The sequence below is a fragment of the Nicotiana sylvestris genome, chromosome 6, assembly GCF_000393655.2.
Source record: "Nicotiana sylvestris chromosome 6, ASM39365v2, whole genome shotgun sequence".
NCBI classification, from domain to species: domain Eukaryota; kingdom Viridiplantae; phylum Streptophyta; class Magnoliopsida; order Solanales; family Solanaceae; genus Nicotiana; species Nicotiana sylvestris.
In genome coordinates, this window is record NC_091062.1 from 115,789,508 (window position 1) to 115,808,316 (window position 18,809).

Genomic DNA, 18,809 nt, shown 5'->3' on the forward strand with positions numbered 1-18,809 from the left:
TTTTAGTATTTAATTCTTATTAAATACTGTATCTGTACTCTCTTGTGATGTCAGATTCATTCTCCTTGATTTTTGGATTAAATAGGTACGAGCGTTGAGTCTTCTGAGTAACCGCTCGTGCCACTTCATGTGCCGCTGCTCGTATCTGTTTCAACTCGTGCCTCTTTGCTAATCATCATCCTTTGACCAGCCTCCATGTCATGACACGTCATCTTTCAATCACTTCAATATGTAAACTCAATTTTTCCCAATACAGTGACATCTTCAAATAAGTTTGATTTCTTTATTTAACTTTTCTATAAATCGAGGATTTAGATTTTCTAGAAGGGTGTTTAGATTTTTTTTAATATTTTAGTTGTGAGGTTCTAAAATCATGAAAATCATGAAAAATACGAAAATACCATGCATTACATTTAGATTTTGTTTTTATACTTTATAGGATTAATTAGTTAATTAATTGTTGTACTAAAAATGAAAATCATAAAAATAGCTCATCTTACATTTTTACCTTTTAATATTTAGATTATTGATTTTTCTCTTTTGATTTAGGATCAAGTAATTTTTATAATTATTATAATTAGTTACTTTTACAATTTAGATTAATTTAGGATTTTTAATTAAAAAAAAAGAGAAAGAAAAATAAAGGAAAAAGGAATAAAAGAGGTAATTAAAAAAAGAGGTTTTAATATGAATTTGAGTTAATTCTTTGTATAAATTGATCCAATTCTTCTCCAAAACTAACCCAGATCCAAGCTCAAATTCAAATCAACCCCAATCCAAATACACTTAAACTATCAACCCAAACTATCCCCGTACAATTAAAACCAAGATATGAGACCTAGCAAAAAGGGAGGACGCCCCATCTCAATAACCAAGGCGCCGTTCCTGGGCCTTCTTCTTCATTTTCTAGAAATGAACAGAGATCCCCCTTTCAAAAAAAAAAAAAAAAGACCTGAACGTCGTACCCTCCCCTTCTTCTTCTCCAATTCCCTCTTCTTCTACACCCATTAGCAGCTCCCTCCTCTCTAAAAAAAACGAACAACTCATAGAACTTCACTCAAAATTCGAACAGAAAAGAGGAATATAGAAACGTTAATTAAAGGCTTCAGTTTCAGATCTTATAGCCTCACTTTCTTCTTCTTTTTCCCCGTCTCTTTGAACAATCAGAGAACTAAAAACTAGAGAAGGCAGCAAAGTTCAGTGACTTTTGATTTCTCTACTACTCGAGATTTCCCATGGCTTGAGGAGACAGAATATTCTCGATGCCGATCGAAGCTGAAATTGCCTAAGCTTGAACCAGTAACGGATAACCTTCAGTTTGCTGTGTATTTTTATGGTATTTTTAAGCTGTGTGGGTATAGGAAGCTATTGGTTGTTGGTGTCCATTTGCGCTGAGTTTCCTGCTTCTTTCTTTGCTTTTATTCGGCTATTTGGAACTTTGTTACTACTGATTGAGGTATGAATCTCGTTTTCGAATACCTGGGTTTAAATTTTAATGTAATGGTGTTAAGTTCTTGTTCATATAATAAGAAATTTTTATAGAAATTTCAGAATGTTTAAAGTGTGCCTATATCTGTTGGTTCAAATGAATTTCAGAATGTTTAAGGTGTTAATTATTGAATTTATGAGGCAATTGAACTTTGTTATTCATGAAATGTGATTTAAGTTCCGTGTCAATCTAATTTGAATCACTGTCTTGCAATTATCTCCTTTAGTTGAAATGTGTGGCTAATCCTAGATAATATCTATAGATATCCATGTAACTCATTTCATGTAAGATTCAGCAGTAGCTTCGACTGTATACTGTTGGTTTTGCTTTAATTTGAAAATTAAGTGATGAATTCAAGTTAGAATTTAAAGTATTATGAAGGGTCGTGAGCCACTATTTAGATTTTGTATCATGATAATCATTTGATGTTGGTATGTAATTTGAACTATTATGTACTAGTAGTATCAAGAATGGTTCCCAGATGATTGTTTTAAGTTTGGAACAGACGTGTATTGATGTTTGAGAAAGTTTGCATCCTTTTGTCTTGTTTTTTTATATGCTCTTATAAAAATCATGTGGAAAAGCTCACTTGCATCACTGTATGACTATTTCAGCTCGTTTAAATTGTTGGGGAGTGTGAGCATTTAATTGAGTTCACACCAACTTATGAATCCAATTTTGCTTTTGTGAATGCAATTAAAGTGTTTTCAGCCCCTGATGATTACATAATTGGTGATGGGGCTAAATCAATTGGTCCTAAGGGAATTCAAGAGTTCAGTCAGAATATGACATTACAAACATTAGAATCTGTTCATATGATTAATGTTGGAGGGTTAAAGTTAACTCCTTTTAATGATACTATGTGGAGAAGTTGGGTTCCTGATGAGGATTTTCTTGTCTTGAAATCTGCTGCTAAAATAGTAAGAACCTCTCATGTTCCAAAGTATCAAAAGGCTGGTGCCACAAGGGAAATTGCTCAATGATACACATTCGTAGCTTGCTTTAGGCGCGATAATTAACTATCGTGATTATGAGTACGGTTCCCGTGGCATAGTCATGCTACATAATTCCCAATTCGGGTGTGCATTTCATGTGACCCGATCATAACAACTTCGAATAATAATAAAATAAACATGTTGCGAATCGCTGATGCATTTCATGTAGTGTGGTTTGCGGTGTGTCCCAAAACAGCAGGTGTACGACAATCGTAACTTGTTCAAGAAATAATTTCATAAATCCTAAAAGCGGTAAAATAATTAAAAAGCATTTTTATAAAGTTACAAATGCACAATAGGTTTAAAATGTGTAGTAAACTAGATAATAGGCCATTTATTAATAGTTTAAGCGACCGTGCTAGAACCACAGAATCCGGGAATGCCTAACACCTTCTCCCGGGTTAACAGAATTCCTTATTTAGAATTTCTGGTTCACAGACTTATAAAATAAAGTCGAAATTTCCTCGAATTGGGATTTTAAAATAAGCCAATGACTTGGGACACCAAATAAACTATTCCAAGTGGCGACTCTGATAATTTAAATAATCCTATATCGAATAATGTCACTTTAATTGGAAAAATTCTCTTATGTACCCCTCGGGTGGTAAAAAGGAGATATGACATCCCTCATATTATTTTTATGATAATCTAATCATCTAAATTCATCATTTATGCCCAAATAATTTTTAAATATTTTAATTGCTTTTTTACAATCATATTTGCATTTTAGGCTAGAATTGCATATTTTTGCAACAATAGCCTCCTATATATATGGATAATTATATCATCTATACAGAAAATAACTTTTCATATTTTTACATAGGTATTTTAAAATATTTTCATGCATAAATCACATTTTTATCATTTATAAATTATTTTATAAAATTATTTTATTAAATTAATTGGGTATTTAAAATCTAGCCCCTGGAAAATACTAATTTTCGGACCCAAAAAACCAGCCCAAACCCCTAACCCAATTCACCCAGGCCCAAAGGCAATTAAGCCCGACCCAGACCCCTCTAATCTTGGCTGTTGATCTCTGAGATCAACGGCCCACATTGGTTCTTACCATTTTTACCTCTAAACGACTCCCTTAACCTAAATCATTTCCCCACCTGTGACGACCCGATCAGGCGTCTCATGAGATACCGCTTTGTTTTCCCTATTTCTGCTTTCTTATGCTTCGTTTATCCATGTTATGTGGTATCGAGTTGGTCGGATCGAATCCGGAATGATTTTGGTAAGGTTTGAGACACTTATTCTCTTTTGAGGAAGCTTAAGTTGGAAAAGTCAACCGAATGTTGATTTATGTATTAGAGGGTTTAGATGTGAGTTCCGACGGTTCAGATAACTCCAGGAGGTAATTTGGGACTTAGGAGCGCGATCGGAATGAGTTTTGGAGGTTCAGAGTAAATTTAAGCTTGAATTGGCGAAGTTGATATTTTGGTGATTTCCGGTTGGTAGGCGAGATTCTGATGTAGGGGTCGGAATGGAATTCTGAGAGTTGCAGAAGTTTCGTGTGTCATTTGGGATGTGCGTGCAAAATTTCACGTTATTCGGACGTAGTTTGGTTGAGTTTTTGATCAAAAGCGTAATTTAGAAGATTTTGGAATTCTTAGGCTTGAATCTAATGTGTTTTGGTTGATTTGATGTTGTTTGAGGTGTTTTGAAGATTTGTACAAGTTTGAATAAGGTTTTGAGATATGTTGCTGCCTTTGGTTGAGGTCCCCGGGGGACTCGGGTGAGTTTCGAGGGGTTGAACGGATCATTTTTAAGTTAAGAAAATTGTAGATTTTGGTTTCAGCTGTTGCAGGCATTTTAGTCTTCGCGTTCGCGAAGTGTCAGGAAGGGAGGCGTCAGGTTTGGCCTTCGCGTTCTTGAAGGGGAGTCCCGCATTCGCGAAGGGCCGGAATGGTAAGCATCGCGTTCGCAAGAGTCTTGGTTGCGTTCGCGTAGGTTGGTGAAGCTGAGGCATCGCGTTCGCGATATTGAAGTCGCGTTTGCGAAGTAGAGTTTTGGTCAACAGAATTTTTGTGCTTCGCGAATGAGAGGCGTTGATCGCGTTCGCGAAGAAGGAAATTAAGACCTGGGCAGAAGGTTTAAAAGGTCGTCTTGTCCGCGAATGTGAGGTTTATTTCTTCCATTGTTAGTTGTTTTTGGAGCTTTTTGAAGGGGATTGAAGAAGGATTCAAGGGGAATCACTTGGAGGTAAAATTCTTGGACTTAAAACTCGATTCTAATGTGAATTCCACCCAAATAATCATGGAAACTAAGCCAAAAATTGAAGAAATAGGGCTTGGAAACTTAGATCTTTGATTGAGGATTTGAAGGACCATTTGAGGTCGGATTTCGGAACTTTTGATATGTATGAACTCGTGGGGAGGTAAGGAATCTATTGATGTACAAATTATCAAATTTCGAGACGTGGGCCAGGGGGTCGGGTTTTGGTAATTTCGGGATTTGTGTCGTATTTTGATTATTTTCGTTTGGGCTTCGTTCTCTTAGCATATTTTGACGTCCTCTTTCTGATTTTGGATAGATTTGATGCGAGTGGAGGACGATTCGAGGTGCAAATGCGTTGCGAGCTAGAAATTTGATCGGTTCGAGGTGAGTAATGATTATAAATGATGTTCTGAGAGTTTGAAACCCCAGATTGCACATCGTGGTGCTATATTGAGGTGACACACACGCTTGATGACGAGCGTGGGGTCGTGTACTGTTGGGGATTGTGACTTAGTCTGTCCCGAATGACTATTTTACCGCATATTTGACTGAAATCTATTTGCTATCATCCTGATTTGGGCTGAATGCTATATTTGGGCCTTGTGCCAACTATTTGAACCCTTTGGCTTGTGAGGATTTTGACTGAGTAAGGGCGAGGGCCTATGTTGTGAGGAAATATTTGATACTAATTATGAGGTCGAGGGCTTGAGATTTGTATGCCACGAGGTGACTTGATTGATATGAAGTCGATGGCCTAGTGATGATGCCAGGAGGTGGTTTGATATTGCGCTTGGGCCGTAAGGGGCCCCTCCAGGAGACTGTACACCCCTAGTGAATGCGGGTACCCATTGTGATGTGAGATTGAGCCCAAGGGGCTGGTATTGTTCTATGTGATTTGCCGAGGGGTTGGTACTGTTTTGAGATGTTGCTCGAGGGGCGGATTTGTTGATATTGTACCCGAGGGGAGAACCTTTATGTGTTTATTTTCATAATTTACTGTCAGTTACATGCTTAATTATTGAAAAAGGGCTTTTCATGAAGTTAAATTGAGTTAAAGGATTTTTACCTATCTTTCACTGGTTTTACTGCTTCATTATAGCATGCATTTGTGCCTTACGTGATTTCCTGCTTTCAGTCTTTATTTACGATTATTACTTACTGAGTTGGAGTACTCACTTTACTCCCTGCACCCTGTGTGCAGATTCAAGCGTATCTGGTCCCGCTTTCGAGTGCTGATCATTCCGGCTTAGGCAGATCCAAGGAGTCTCTAGGTAGCTGTTGGCGTTCGCAGCTCGAAGCTCTTCCCTATCTTTTTTATGTTAGTTTCTGTATTAAACTCTGTAGTTATATATATTGGAGTATTCTGTTTTGTTAGATGCTCATGACTAGTGACACTCCGGTATCGGGCTGTGTTCGGGTTGTATTCCGCATATTATACTATCGTTTGCTTAAACTTTGGTTCGTTTATTCATGTTTAGACTATTTCTTGATGCTTACTTGTTAATAATTGGAAAATGAGAAGTGTCGGCTGGCCTTGTCTTCACGAGAGGTGCCATCACGATCGGGTCCGGGTTTAGGGTCGTGACAAATTGATATTAGAGCCTAGGTTACATAAGTTTCACGAGTCATGAGCATGTTTTGTAGAATCTCGCAGATCGGTATGAAGACGTCTGTATTTATCTTCGAGAGACTGCAGAACCTTTAAGAAAAACTTCATATTCTTGAAATTTTTGTCGTGTGAATTTTTTATTCGAGTACTAAACTTCTGTTATTCTATTCTCTCATAGATGTTGAGGACACGCGCTACCGGCCATGATGGACGACCACTGGTACCACCAGCCGTGGCCACCAGAGGCCGAGGATGCGGCCGTGGTCGTGGTCGTGGTAAGGGCAAAGCAGCTAGGGCAACACTTGCAGATCCACCAGTTGCCCAGTTCAGGATCAGGTCCCAGTTATGGATGCTCCAACAACACCAACTCAGGCACCAACTGTGCCCATTATGATTCCAGGTCTTCAGTAGGCCTTGGCTCAGATCTTATCAGTTTGCACTGGCCTAGTTCAGGCGGTTTCAACCACTACAGCCGCAGTTACTTCTCATGTTGGGGGAGGCAATCAGACTCCCTCCACTCGCACACCTGAGCAGGTCGTGCAGGGACTTCAGACGCCGGGGGCACATCAAACCCAACTAGTTGCAGCTGCTTAGGACTATGTAGTTCCTGCTATGCTATGCCGGAGGATGAGCAATGTAGGTTGGAGAGGTTTGGTAGACTGCAGCCTCCGACCTTCAGTGGTGCAGAGGGCGAGGATACCCAGGGTTTCTTAGATAAGTGCCAGAGGATGCTTCGTATGACAGGTATTCTGGAGACCAGCAGGGTCGCTTTCACTACTTATCAGTTTTCTGGAGCTGCCTTTGCTTGGTAGGAGGCTTTCGAGAGGCGTAGGCCTGTTGGTGCAGTACCTCTTACCTTGCAGCAGTTCTCCGTCCTCTTTATGGAGAAGTATGTGCTGCAATCCCACAAAGAGGAGATGCGTAGGGAGTTTGAATGGTTGCGTCAGGGAGATGACTGTGACGCAGTACAAGATGAGGTTCTCTGAGTTAGCTCGTCATGCTATTTGGATGGTTTCGACAGATAGAGAGAGGATTAGGAGGTTTGTTGATAGCCTCACTTATCAGCTTCGTATTCTCATGATCCGGGAGAGGGTGATTGGTGCTACTTTCGAGGAGGTTGTGGATATCGCTCGTGAGATTGCGTTTGTTCGTCGCTAGAAGCGCGATGAGAGGGAGGCAAAGAGGCCTCGAGGATTTGGTAGTTATAGTGGTACTCTTTCGAGAGGTCAGTTTCAGCACGACAGAGGCCGTCTATTTAGGCATGCCCAGCCAGCTCGCCCAAGTTCGTGGGGCGTCATTGCGCCATGGTTCTCACAGTTCTCATCAGGGCAAGTTATCACTTAGTACCCTTCCAGCTCAGAGTTCATCATGTGCTCCATCAACTTTGGGCTCTTTTATGCCGAGTGCATCTACTAGTCACTCCGGTGTGAGAGGTTCCCTTCAGTCCCCTTCTCCAGTACCTGAGAGTTGTTATGAGTGTGGTGAGTTGGGTCATATGTGGAGGTAGTGCCCTCGTCGTCTTGCGAGCTCATCTCAGCAGAGGGGTCAATCATCGGCTTCAGCGCCAGTTACTTCACCAACACCCGCCCAGCCAGCTAGGGGTGGAGGTCAGTCAGCTAGGGGTCGCCTCATAGGGGGAGGTCGATCAAGTGACGGTCAGGCCCGTTTCTATGCACTTCCAGGCAGACCTGATGCTATTACTTCAGATGTTGTTATTACAGGTATTGTTTCAGTCTGCCATAAAGATGTCTTTGTATTATTTGATCCCGATTCTACCTTTTTATATGTGTCATCATACTTTGCTCGTTATTTGGGTACCCTCGTGAGTTTTTTGTTTCACCTGTTCATGTATCTACCCCGATAGGTGATACTATTATTGTAGACCGTGTGTACCGGTCGTGTGTGGTGACTATTGGGGGTCTGGAGACCCGTGTGGATCTTTTATTATTGTGGATGGTGGATTTCAATGTCATTTTAGGCATGGATTGACTATCTCCGTGTCGTGCTATTCTGTACTGTCATGCTAAGACAGTCACATTGGCTATACTGGGTGCACTACAGATCGAGTGGCGAGGTGTGACTGATTATGTTCCTAGTAGAGTGATCTCATTCTTGAAAGCCCAGCGTCTGGTTGGGAAGGTTTGTCTTTCGTATTTAGCCTTTGTGCGGGATGTCGGTGATGATACTCTCTCTAATGATTCTGTTCCAGTTGTGAGGGATTTTCCTGATGTGTTTCCTACAGACATGCCGGGCATGCCACCGGACAGGGATATTGATTTTGGTATTGACTTGGTGCCGGGCACTCAGCTCATTTCTATTCCGTGGTATCGTATAACACCAACGGAGTTGAAGGAATTAAAGGAACAGCTTTAGGAACTCCTTGATAAAGGGTTCATTCGACCTAAAGTGTCACATTGGGGTGCGCCAGTTCTATTTGTGAAGAAGAAAGATGGCACTATGAGGATGTGCATTGATTATAGACAATTGAATAAAGTAACAATTAAGAACACGTATCCTTTGCCTCGCATTGATGATTTATTCGACCAGCTTCATGGAGCGAGAGTGTTTCCAAGATTGATCTCTGTTCCGGTTATCACCAGTTGAAGATCAGAGACTCGGATATTCGTAAGACAGCTTGCAAGACCTGATATGGTCATTATGAGTTCTTGGTGATGTCTTTTGGGCTGACCAATGCCCTAGCAACGTTCATGCATTTGATGAACAAGTGTGTTCCGGTCTTATCTTGACTTGTTTGTCATAGTCTTCATTGATGATATTCTTGTATATTCGCGTAGTCAGGTGGAGCACACGTAACATTTGAGAGTTGTGTTGCGGAGATTGAGAAAGGAGAAACTTTATGCAAAATTTTCTAAGTGTGAGTTTTGGCTCAGTTCAGTGGCTTTCTTGGGGCACGTGGTGTCCAACGAGGCTATTCAGGTTGATCCGAACAAGATAGAGGCAATTCAGAGTTGGCCCAGACTGTTCTCAGCCACAGAGATTCACAGCTTCTTGGTTTGGCGGGTTATTATCGCCATTTTGTTTAGGGATTATCATCTATTGCATCGCCCTTGACCAAGTTGACTCAGAAGGGTGCTTCATTTGTATGGTCGAACGGGTGTGAGGAGAGCTTTCGGAAGCTCAAGACAGTTTTGACCAGAGCTCCAGTGTTAGTTTTGCCATCAACTTTAGGTTCATATACCGTGTATTGTGATGCTTCGAGAGTTGGTATTGGTTGTGTATTGATGCAAGAAGGTAGAGTTATTGCTTATGCTTCTCGTAAGTTGAATCCCCATGAGAAGAACTACCCTGTTCATGATTTGGAGTTGGCTGCCATAGTTCACACGTTGAAGATTTGGAGACATTACTTGTACGGTGTGTCTTGTGAGGTGTTTATTGATCATCGTAGACCCCAGCACTTGTTCAAATAGAAGGATCTTAATTTGAGGCAGCGGAGATAGTTGGAGTTGCTTAAGGATTATGATATCACTATATTATATCATCCGGGAAAGACCAATGTGGTGGCCGATGCTTTGAGCCAAAAGGCGGTGAGTGTGGGGAGTTTGACATATATTCCAGTTGGGGAGAAACCTCTTGCAGTTGATGTTCAGGCTTTGGCCAATCGGTTCGTTAGGTTAGATATTTCGGAGCCTAGTCGGGTATTGGCTTGTGTGGTTTCTCGGTCTTCCTTATATGATCGCATCAGGAAGCACCAATATGATGATCCGCATTTGCTTGTCCTTAAAGATAGAGTTCATCACGATGATGCCAGAGATGTGAGCATTGATGATGATGGGGTGTTGAGGATGCAAGGCCGAATTTATGTGCCCAATGTGGATGGGCTTCGGGAGTGGATTTTGGAGGAGCCCCATAGCTCGTAGTATTCCATTTATTCGGTTACCGCGAAGATGTATCTGGATTTGAGGCAACACTATTGGTGGCAGAGAATGAAGAAAGACGTTGTGAGATTTGTAGCTCGGTGTCTCAATTGTCAGCAGGTGAAATATGAGCATCAGAGATCGGATGACTTGCTTCAGCGGATAGATATTCTAGAGTGGAAGTGGGAGAGGATCACTATGGACTTTGTAGTTGTACTTCCACGGACCTTGAGGAAGTTCGATGCCATTTGGGTGATTGTGGATCGGCTGACCAAGTTTGCGCACTTCTTTCTTGTGTGTACTACCTATTCTTCAAAGCGGTTTGCAGAGATCTATATCCGGGAGATTGTTCGTTTGCATGGTGTCCCAGTTTCCATCATTTCAGATAAGGGCACTCAGTTTATATCACAATTTTGGAGGTTTGTGCAGTGAGAGTTGGGTATTCAGGTTGAGTTGAGCACAACTTTTCACTCTCAGACGGATAGGCAGTCCGAACACACTATTTAGATATTGGACGACATGTTGCGTGCTTGTGTCATGGATTTCGGAGGGTCATGGGATCAGTTTCTACCGTTTGCAGAGTTTGCGTATAACAACAACTACTAGTCGAGTATTCAGATGGCTCCATATAAGGCTTTGTATGGGAGGCGGTGTAGATCTCTAGTTGGTTGGTTCGAGCCCGGTGAGGCCAGGCTATTGGGGACAAACTTGGTGCAGGATGCTTTGGAAAAGGTGAAGGTGATTCAGGAGAGGCTTCGTACAGCGCAGTCGAGGCAAAAGAGTTATGCTGACAGGAAGGTTCGAGATGTGTCCTACATGGTTGGCGAGAAGGTTCTGTTAAATGTTTCGCCCATGAAGGGTGTTATGAGATTCGGGAAGAAAGGGAAGTTGATTCCTCGGTTCATTGGGCCTTTTGAGGTGCTTTGGAGGATTGGGGAGGTGACTTATGAGCTTGCTTTGCCACCCAGCTTGTCGAGTGTGCATCCGGTATTTCATGTTTCTATGTTCCGGAAGTATATTGGAGATCCGTCTCATGTTTTGGATTTCAGCACGGTTCAGTTGGATGAAGATTTGACTTATGATGTAGAGCCATCAACTATTTTGGGTCATCAGGTTCGAAAGTTGAGGTCAAAGGATATAGCTTCAGTGAAAGTGCAGTGGAGAGGTCGGCCTGTAGAGGAGGCTATCTGGGAGACCGAGCGGGAGATGTGGAGCAGATATCCTCACCTGTTTAGGCTTCAGGTATGTTTCTTGACTCATTTGAGAATGAACCTTTGTTTAAGTTATGGAGGATGTGACGACCCGACCAATCGTCTCATGAGTTACCGCTCCATTTTCCCTATTTTTGCTTCCTTATGCTTCGTTTATCCGTGTTATGTGGTATCGGGTTGGTCGGACGAATCCGGAATGATTTTGGTAATATTTGAGACACTTAGTCTCTTTTGAGGAAGCTTAAGTTGGAAAAGTCAACCGGATGTTGACTTATGTCTTAGGGGCTTGTATGTGAGTTCCGATGGTTCGGATAGCTTCGGGAGGTGATTTGGGACTTAGGAGCGCGATCAGAATGTGTTTTGGAGGTTCAGAGTAGATTTAGGCTTGAATTGGCGAAGTTGATATTTTGGCGATTTCCGGTTGGTAGGCGAGATTTTGATATAGGGGTTGGAATGGAATTCCGAGAGTTGTAGTAGTTTCGTTGTGTCATTTGGGATGTGCGTGCAAAATTTCAGGTCATTTGGACGTGGTTTGGTTAGATTTTTGATCAAAAGCGTAATTTAGAAGATTTTGGAATTTTTAGGCTTGAATTCGATGTGTTTTGGTTGATTTGATGTTGTTTGAGGTGTTTTGAAGATTTGTACAAGTTTGAATAAGGTTTTAAGATGTGTTGTTGCCTTTGGTTGAGGTCTCAGGGGCCTCGGGTGAGTTTTGAAGGGTTGAATGGATCATTTTTAAGTTAAGAAAATTGCAGATTTTGGTTTCAGCTGTTGCAGGCATTTTGGTCTTCGCATTCGTGAGTAGACCCTCGCGTTCGCGAAGGGTCAGGAAAGGAGGCGTCAAGTTTGGCCTTCGCGTTCGCGAAGGGGAGTCCCGCGTTCGCAAAGGGTCGGAATGGTAAGCATCGCGTTCGCGAGAGGCTTGGTCGCGTTTGCGTAGGTTGGTGAAGCTGAGGCATCTCGTTCGCGATGTTGAGGTCGCGTTCGCGAAGAAGAGTTTTGGTTAACAAATTTTTTGTGCTTCGCGAACGCGAGGCGATGACCGCGTTCACGAAGAAGGAAATTAAGACCGGGGCAGAAGGTTTAAAAGTTCGTCTTGTCCGCAAATATGGTTTTTATTTCTTCCATTGTTGGTCGTTTTTGAAGCTTTTTGAAGGGGATTGAAGAAGGATTCAAGGGGAATCACTTGGAGGTAAGATTCTTGGACTTAAAACTCGATTCTAATGTGAATTCCTCCTAAACAATCATGGAAATTAAGCTAAAAATTGAAGAACTAGGGCTTGGAAACGTAGACTTTTGATTGAGGATTTGAAGGACCATTTGAGGTTGGATTTAAGAATCTTTGATAGGTATGAACTCGTGGGGAGATAAGGAATCTATTGATGTAAAAATTATCGAATTCCGAGATGTGGGCCCAGGGGTCGGGTTTTGGTAATTTTGGGATTTATGTCGTATTTTGATTATTTTCGCTTGGGCTTCATTCCCTTAGCATATTTTGACGTCCTCGTTCTGATTTTGGATAGATTCGATGCGAGTGGAGGCCGATTCGAAGGGCAAAGGCGTCGCGAGCTAGAGATTTGACCGGTTCGAGGTGAGTAATGAATGTAAATGATGTTCTGAGGGTTTGAAACCTCGGGTTGCACATCGTGGTGCTATATTGAGGTGACACACATGCTTGATGACGAGCGTGGGGTCGTGTACTGTTGGGGATTGTGACTTAGTCCATCCCGAATGATTATTTTACCACGTATTTGATTGAAATCTATTTGCTATCATCCTGATTTGGGCTGAATGTCATATTTGGGCCTTGTACTAACTATTTGAAACCTTCGGGGAGTTTTACTGGTATTTTCACACTGTTTTGACTTTATACTTGAACTCAGTCATCTTATATTTCACTGTTTTTCATACTCAGCTATGCTTACTCTGTTTTTAACACTTACATGATCTTTTAAATAATATTTTTGGGCTGAGAACCATGTTTTACTATTGTCCAAGTAGCTTGTAAGGATTTTGACTAAGTAAGGCCGAGGGCCTATGTTGTGAGGAAACATTTGATACTGATTTTGAGGCCGAAAGTCTGAGATATGTACGCCACGAGGTGGCTTCATATTACGCTTGGGCCGTAAGGGGCCCCTCCAAGAGTCTATACACCCCCAGTGAGTGCGGGTACCTATTGTGATCTGAGATTGAGCCCGAGGGGCTAGTATTGTTTTGCGTAATTGTCCGAGGGGCTGATACTGTTTTGAGATTTTGCCCGAGGGGCGAATTTGTTGATACTGTGCCCGAGAGGCGAACCTTTATGTGTTTATTTTCATAATTTACTGTCAGTTACCTGCTTAATTGTTGAAAAAAGGCTTTTCATGAAGTTAAATTGAGTTAAGGGATTTTTACCTATCTTTCACTGGTTTTATTGTTTTTAAATGGTTTTACTGCTTCATTATAGCATGCTTTTGTGTCTTACGTGATTTTCTGCTTTCACTCTTTATTTATGATTATTACTCATTGAGTTGGAGTACTCACTTTACTCCCTGCACCATGTGTGCAGATTCAGGCGTATCTGGTCTCGTTCCCGAGTGCTGATCATTCCGGCTCAGGTGAATCCGATGAGTCTCTAGCTAGTTGTTGGCGTTCGCTGTCCAGAGCTCTTCCCTATCTTACTTCTTTATGTTCTTAGTTTCTGTATTAAACTCTGTAGTTATCTATATTGGAGTATTCCGTTTTGTTAGATGCTCATGACTAGTGACACCCCGGTACCGGTTGTGTTCGGGCTGTATTTCGCATATTATACTATCGTTTGCTTAAACTTTGGTTCGTTTATTCATGTTTAGACTGTTTCTTATTGCTTAATTGTTAATAAATGAAAAATGGGAAGTGTTGGATGGCCTTGTCTTCACGAGATGTGCCATCACGATCGGGTCCAGTTTTAGGGTCGTAACACTACCATACCCTGCCGTCACCCGTTCCCTCCTCTCTCAAATGCTCTCTACCTAAACCCTAATCTTCAAGTGCCGTCACCAGCTTAGGCCTCCTTTCTACGATGTTTCTCTGTCGTCTCAGGCCTATATTGGCTTCCTATTTGCTATAGTATCTCCATCTCCTAGATCCTTGAGGAGATTCTCAAGGAATCATGTCAAGTCTACTTTACACTTTTGAATTTTCTTGCCTGTTTCAGGCTATTTGGCTCGACCTTGAGTATGATCTTTTTCATTTTTGTCTTAAATCCATGGTTTCCTAAGTCTATGCTCGTCTCTGTTGCCTTTCTAAAAACTCTAATTTTTATCCTTCGACCTTCTTAGATCTATCTAGGTCTGAGATGAATCGAATATATTTCACATGTTTTCACAAAAGTCTTATGGTTTTTCAATTGATCCTCCTTTTTTTTCCTAAAAACTAGGGTTTACTAAACTCACCTTCTCAAATCTTTTTTGATTTTCGAGTGTTTAATCGTTGTTCTTAAGTGTTATTGACTGATTCATGTTAAGATTGTTTGGACCCTAGTCGATTTATGCTGAAGCCCCAATTTTCTTATACTTTTGCTTCGTTTGTGGGTTTTTCCGTGTCCCTCGTTGCATTGTTTCGTTCTGTGCTTTGACTCTCATGATTTCTCCTTAGTCTAATTCAGTATCTTGTGACTCTTACCCTAGTTCATCTCTACTAGGATTTCTGAGTCGATCTTACGGCTAATTTCTGTGTGTTTATGAATTTTATTTAGCCTACTTGTCTATTTGTGGAAACTTATATTTTTTCCCTCTTTAAATTGGTACTATTTTGAATTTTGATTTACTGATTTGCTCGGTAAGAAAACTTATGTGCTGATTCTTGATTTATTCCCTTGTTTACGACTTTAATTATTCTTCTTACTTATTTAATTGCTTGTAATGTTAGTGATTCTTCACGATTATTTCCTTAATTAGACTCATTTTTGTTTACCTCTTTACTTAGGTCTGATTTGATTTCTTTCCTTAAACGAATCCTGGCCTTTAATCGTTGAGTAGTTATCCTCAATTAAATGAAGACTATGTTGATTTTGTGTGTAATTGATCTTGTGATTTCCCTAATTGCTGAGTGTTGATTTCTTTTACCTTATTCTGCTCCGCTCCTAAACTGCTATATATACTCTCCTCTATTCTCACTTCTGGACACGAACATTAGTTCACCACTACACTTATGCTCTAAAAGCTCTCTGTTCTTCCTTGCTACTTGTGACATTCATTGTCCTAGCCGGCTGAAAGCCAAGGCTAACCATTGCACAACCTTTGCTTTACATTCTGTATTTTTCTCTTCCTAACTGATATGTTGCTGATTATTTTTTTAATCTAAACCCTATGTGTTTCATTACTGCCTTAAGTTCATCAATTATAAGTTCCATTCTTATTCCTATTCACTGTCTTGCTTTGCACTGTCCTGCTCAATATGTGATTAGCATGTCTAACTATATTAGCTTATCTACTGCTTTATCCAGCATACCTAAATTCTGCCTTGTTCATGTCTACACTTCACCTGTTATCTGATGCTTGCTTGTTTGCAATTCATGTTTAATCCCTCAACTATGTCATGACCCTACTTGTGTGTCTAATTAAATCTTCTACATCTTTTCTCCATGTTCTAATTGCCTACTATCCTGGTTAATTTAGCAAGACCATGAAAATCCTAAGTGTTCTATGTTGTCTACATGCCTCCCTGCCCCTATTCATGTACCCTTAATGAGATTCCCATATGTTCCCAATCCCCTTTCACCCCTGTGTGCAAGCCTGCCTGCTATAGTACTTGTGAATCTGAACCTTCTAACTGGATGTCTACTTAATTTGCTCTCTTTTGAACTGTTTTCAAGCACTCTCACTTATTCTTAGGTTGTTAAGTTCTGCCCCTCTAGTATGTGTATTGCTTAGAAATTCTTGAGATCTCTTTGAACTCTGGCATATCAGGGCTGACTCTTCCACACTGCACATAATCAGTCTTTATTTGAGGAAAATCTGGGTGTGAGCACTGTCCGAGATCCTTGTGGTCCTTAGGGAACTCTGACACATATGGACACAAATTTGGCAATGAAACCCTTGGCATTTGAGACTACTAAAGGCCTGGTACCCCAGGTTTGCTTTGGGCCTACATCAGGCTCCCTATTGTTTAATCTATATTGCACTTATGTAATTTATTCGATTCTGGTCTGTAATAATTATTTGTAAACAAATATTGGGGTAATTAGTGAAACGAGAGGGTAATTGTGTGATACTGTGGGTAAACTTGGGTAGAAAAACATGCTATAGGTTTATATTCTACAAATCTGCATTAGAAGCTATGTTCTAACATTGTTGTGTCTATTTGCATTTAAACCATGTTGAACCTGTGCATTAGATATCCTGTTTTTAGGGTATTCACGTTTATTGCTTTAGCATAATACATGTCACATATCGCTATTCCAGCTTTTGATTTTGCAAAAGTACTTTCACTTAGAGATCCTGCTATTAAGTTAATAATCCTGCCTTAATAAATATAGTCATCTCCTGTATGCATTAGATACCATATTTTCTAGGAACTCTATTTGCATCTGTTTGAATCATGTTTATTCCGATCACCGTCTAAAAAGGTTTAAACAGCCCCCCCACATAGATATCATGTCTCTAAATACAAATTGATATGAAGCATCTGTTATAACCTGTATCACCTAGATCAGCATGCTCATAGGTTGAACAATCTCAAACTATTCAAACAGTTCCTGTAATTGTGATTACATATAGTCCCCACACCTAGGCAAGCTTTAGGTGATTAATGTCCTTATATAAAACTAGAAACCATATTTCAATTGTGTATAAACTGTGTAAGTCTTACAGGTTTAAAATTAGTAGGCAAGCTGATTTGGACCCTGCCATTGAGTTTTGGAATATCGTTGCAAGATTTGTGAATTAATGTTCACCTAGATATCCTGTCCTTGGATCCTTTCTAGAAATTACCTGAATCTGTGTTTTAGACGTGTTGTTTATTTGCCTATATACATGCGGAGGTAAATATGAGCCTTTTAACTGCTTTTTTCTCTATTTGCTTGTCCTACATGTTATTTGTTTGCCGCCTAGATTTTTGCCTTTTAAATACCTTAGGTTTGTCTAGAACTGCCCAGATTTAGAGGTCCTAAGATCCTCCAGGACCACAAGGAAGGGACGGGTAGCAACACGCTTAGAGGTCGTTAATCAAACTCGGCTTATATAATCATTAGGGGGGGGGATAATGTGTAGTAAAAGGATATGATGACTTGTGCGCTAATGTCATGTGTAGGCCCTCTAGTTGAGGAAGATTACCGGGCATTGCACAAATTGATCCTGTAGGCTAATCAACTTAGGACTTCCCTTTCCCAATTCCTATATGTGTTTAAATTATCTAAACTTTCTTTTTCTTTACATGTATGTGTGTTTAAGTTGTCCAAACCTATTTTACCTTCATTATCTAAATTACCTTTATCATATATGTATTTAGATTGCGAAAACTACCTTTATTTGCAAATATGTGTTAAGACTGTTTACTTGTTAAAATGACTAATTCACATAGTTTAAGTTCGGCCGGGACCCACCGTTGTGGACCACGAGGGGTGCCTAATACCTTCCCCTCAAGGTTATTTTGAGTCCTTACCCTAATTTCTGGTAATGCAAACTAGTTAGATGAGTTAATTGCTCTAGGTGCCCTAACGCACCTTAATCTGTCAGGCGGCGACTCTTCAAATTCAAATACCTAATTCCCAAAAGGAAACGAGTTGTTCCCCCATGAATGTCGAAACCCCGAACTTCCACGACGAAAGAGGGGGCGCGACAGCATGTCGACTCTGCTGGGGATATCTTAGACTCTTACCATAACAAACTTATTTTTTGTGAATTAGTCTAAGCATGCTTTATCCCATGTACCCTTTACCCTTTATTTGGATTTAACTGCTTATATATGATTTCTTTATTTTCCTAAAACTGACTTGTCTATTTGTTTTCTTTTTACATAACTGTCTTTCAGTTATTTAAATATTGCATTTATTATTTTTGTGCAAATATTTGATAACATGCTATTTATTGTCGCATAAATCATGTTCAACATCATATTTTACTCGTGCGTAATCAATCCCATTGCAACGCTTGATGAGTGTTTGCACTCTTTCTATATATCACCTTTTAAATTCGGAAAGACATATTTGCGGTAAAACTAATCGATCAGCGGTGCGTTCGATGGTTCTTTGCCTTTCCCCCTCAAGTTGTCCCGCTTGAGGGTCCCAGTCTAGACCTCTATAGCAGCCTTACTCTAATTAATTGTACATTCATCATGGTCAAACCTAGCCAGGTTAATATGTTGTCCGTATAATAACCCTTTAAGACAAGCCTCGTCCAAAAGTCCATCGAGTTTTCCACAATCCCAATGGACGTAATCATGATTGTG

General features: G+C 40.5%; 1 protein-coding gene across 5 annotated transcripts; it reads left to right on the forward strand.

Moving 5' to 3' along the window:
- Positions 1-754: 754 nt before the first annotated feature.
- On the forward strand, positions 755-16,608 carry LOC138870023 (uncharacterized). 5 transcript variants are annotated; one of them, XR_011400206.1, is made up of 5 exons: positions 755-1,456; positions 5,024-5,091; positions 5,909-6,025; positions 6,495-8,037; positions 13,951-14,226. XR_011400206.1 is itself a non-coding variant. In XM_070147492.1 (5 exons), the coding sequence occupies exons 1-5, from the start codon at positions 1,334-1,336 to the stop codon at positions 16,334-16,336; spliced, it is 363 nt and encodes a 120-aa protein (XP_070003593.1). In that variant the 5' UTR covers positions 755-1,333; the 3' UTR covers positions 16,337-16,608. The 5 variants fall into 5 exon arrangements, 1 of the variants encoding a protein (XP_070003593.1); XR_011400204.1 differs by lacking the exon at positions 5,024-5,091 and adding an exon at positions 12,926-12,993; XM_070147492.1 differs by lacking the exons at positions 5,024-5,091; positions 6,495-8,037 and adding exons at positions 12,926-12,993; positions 16,331-16,608 and having other exon boundaries at positions 13,951-13,999.
- The last annotated feature ends 2,201 nt before the right edge of the window (positions 16,609-18,809 follow it).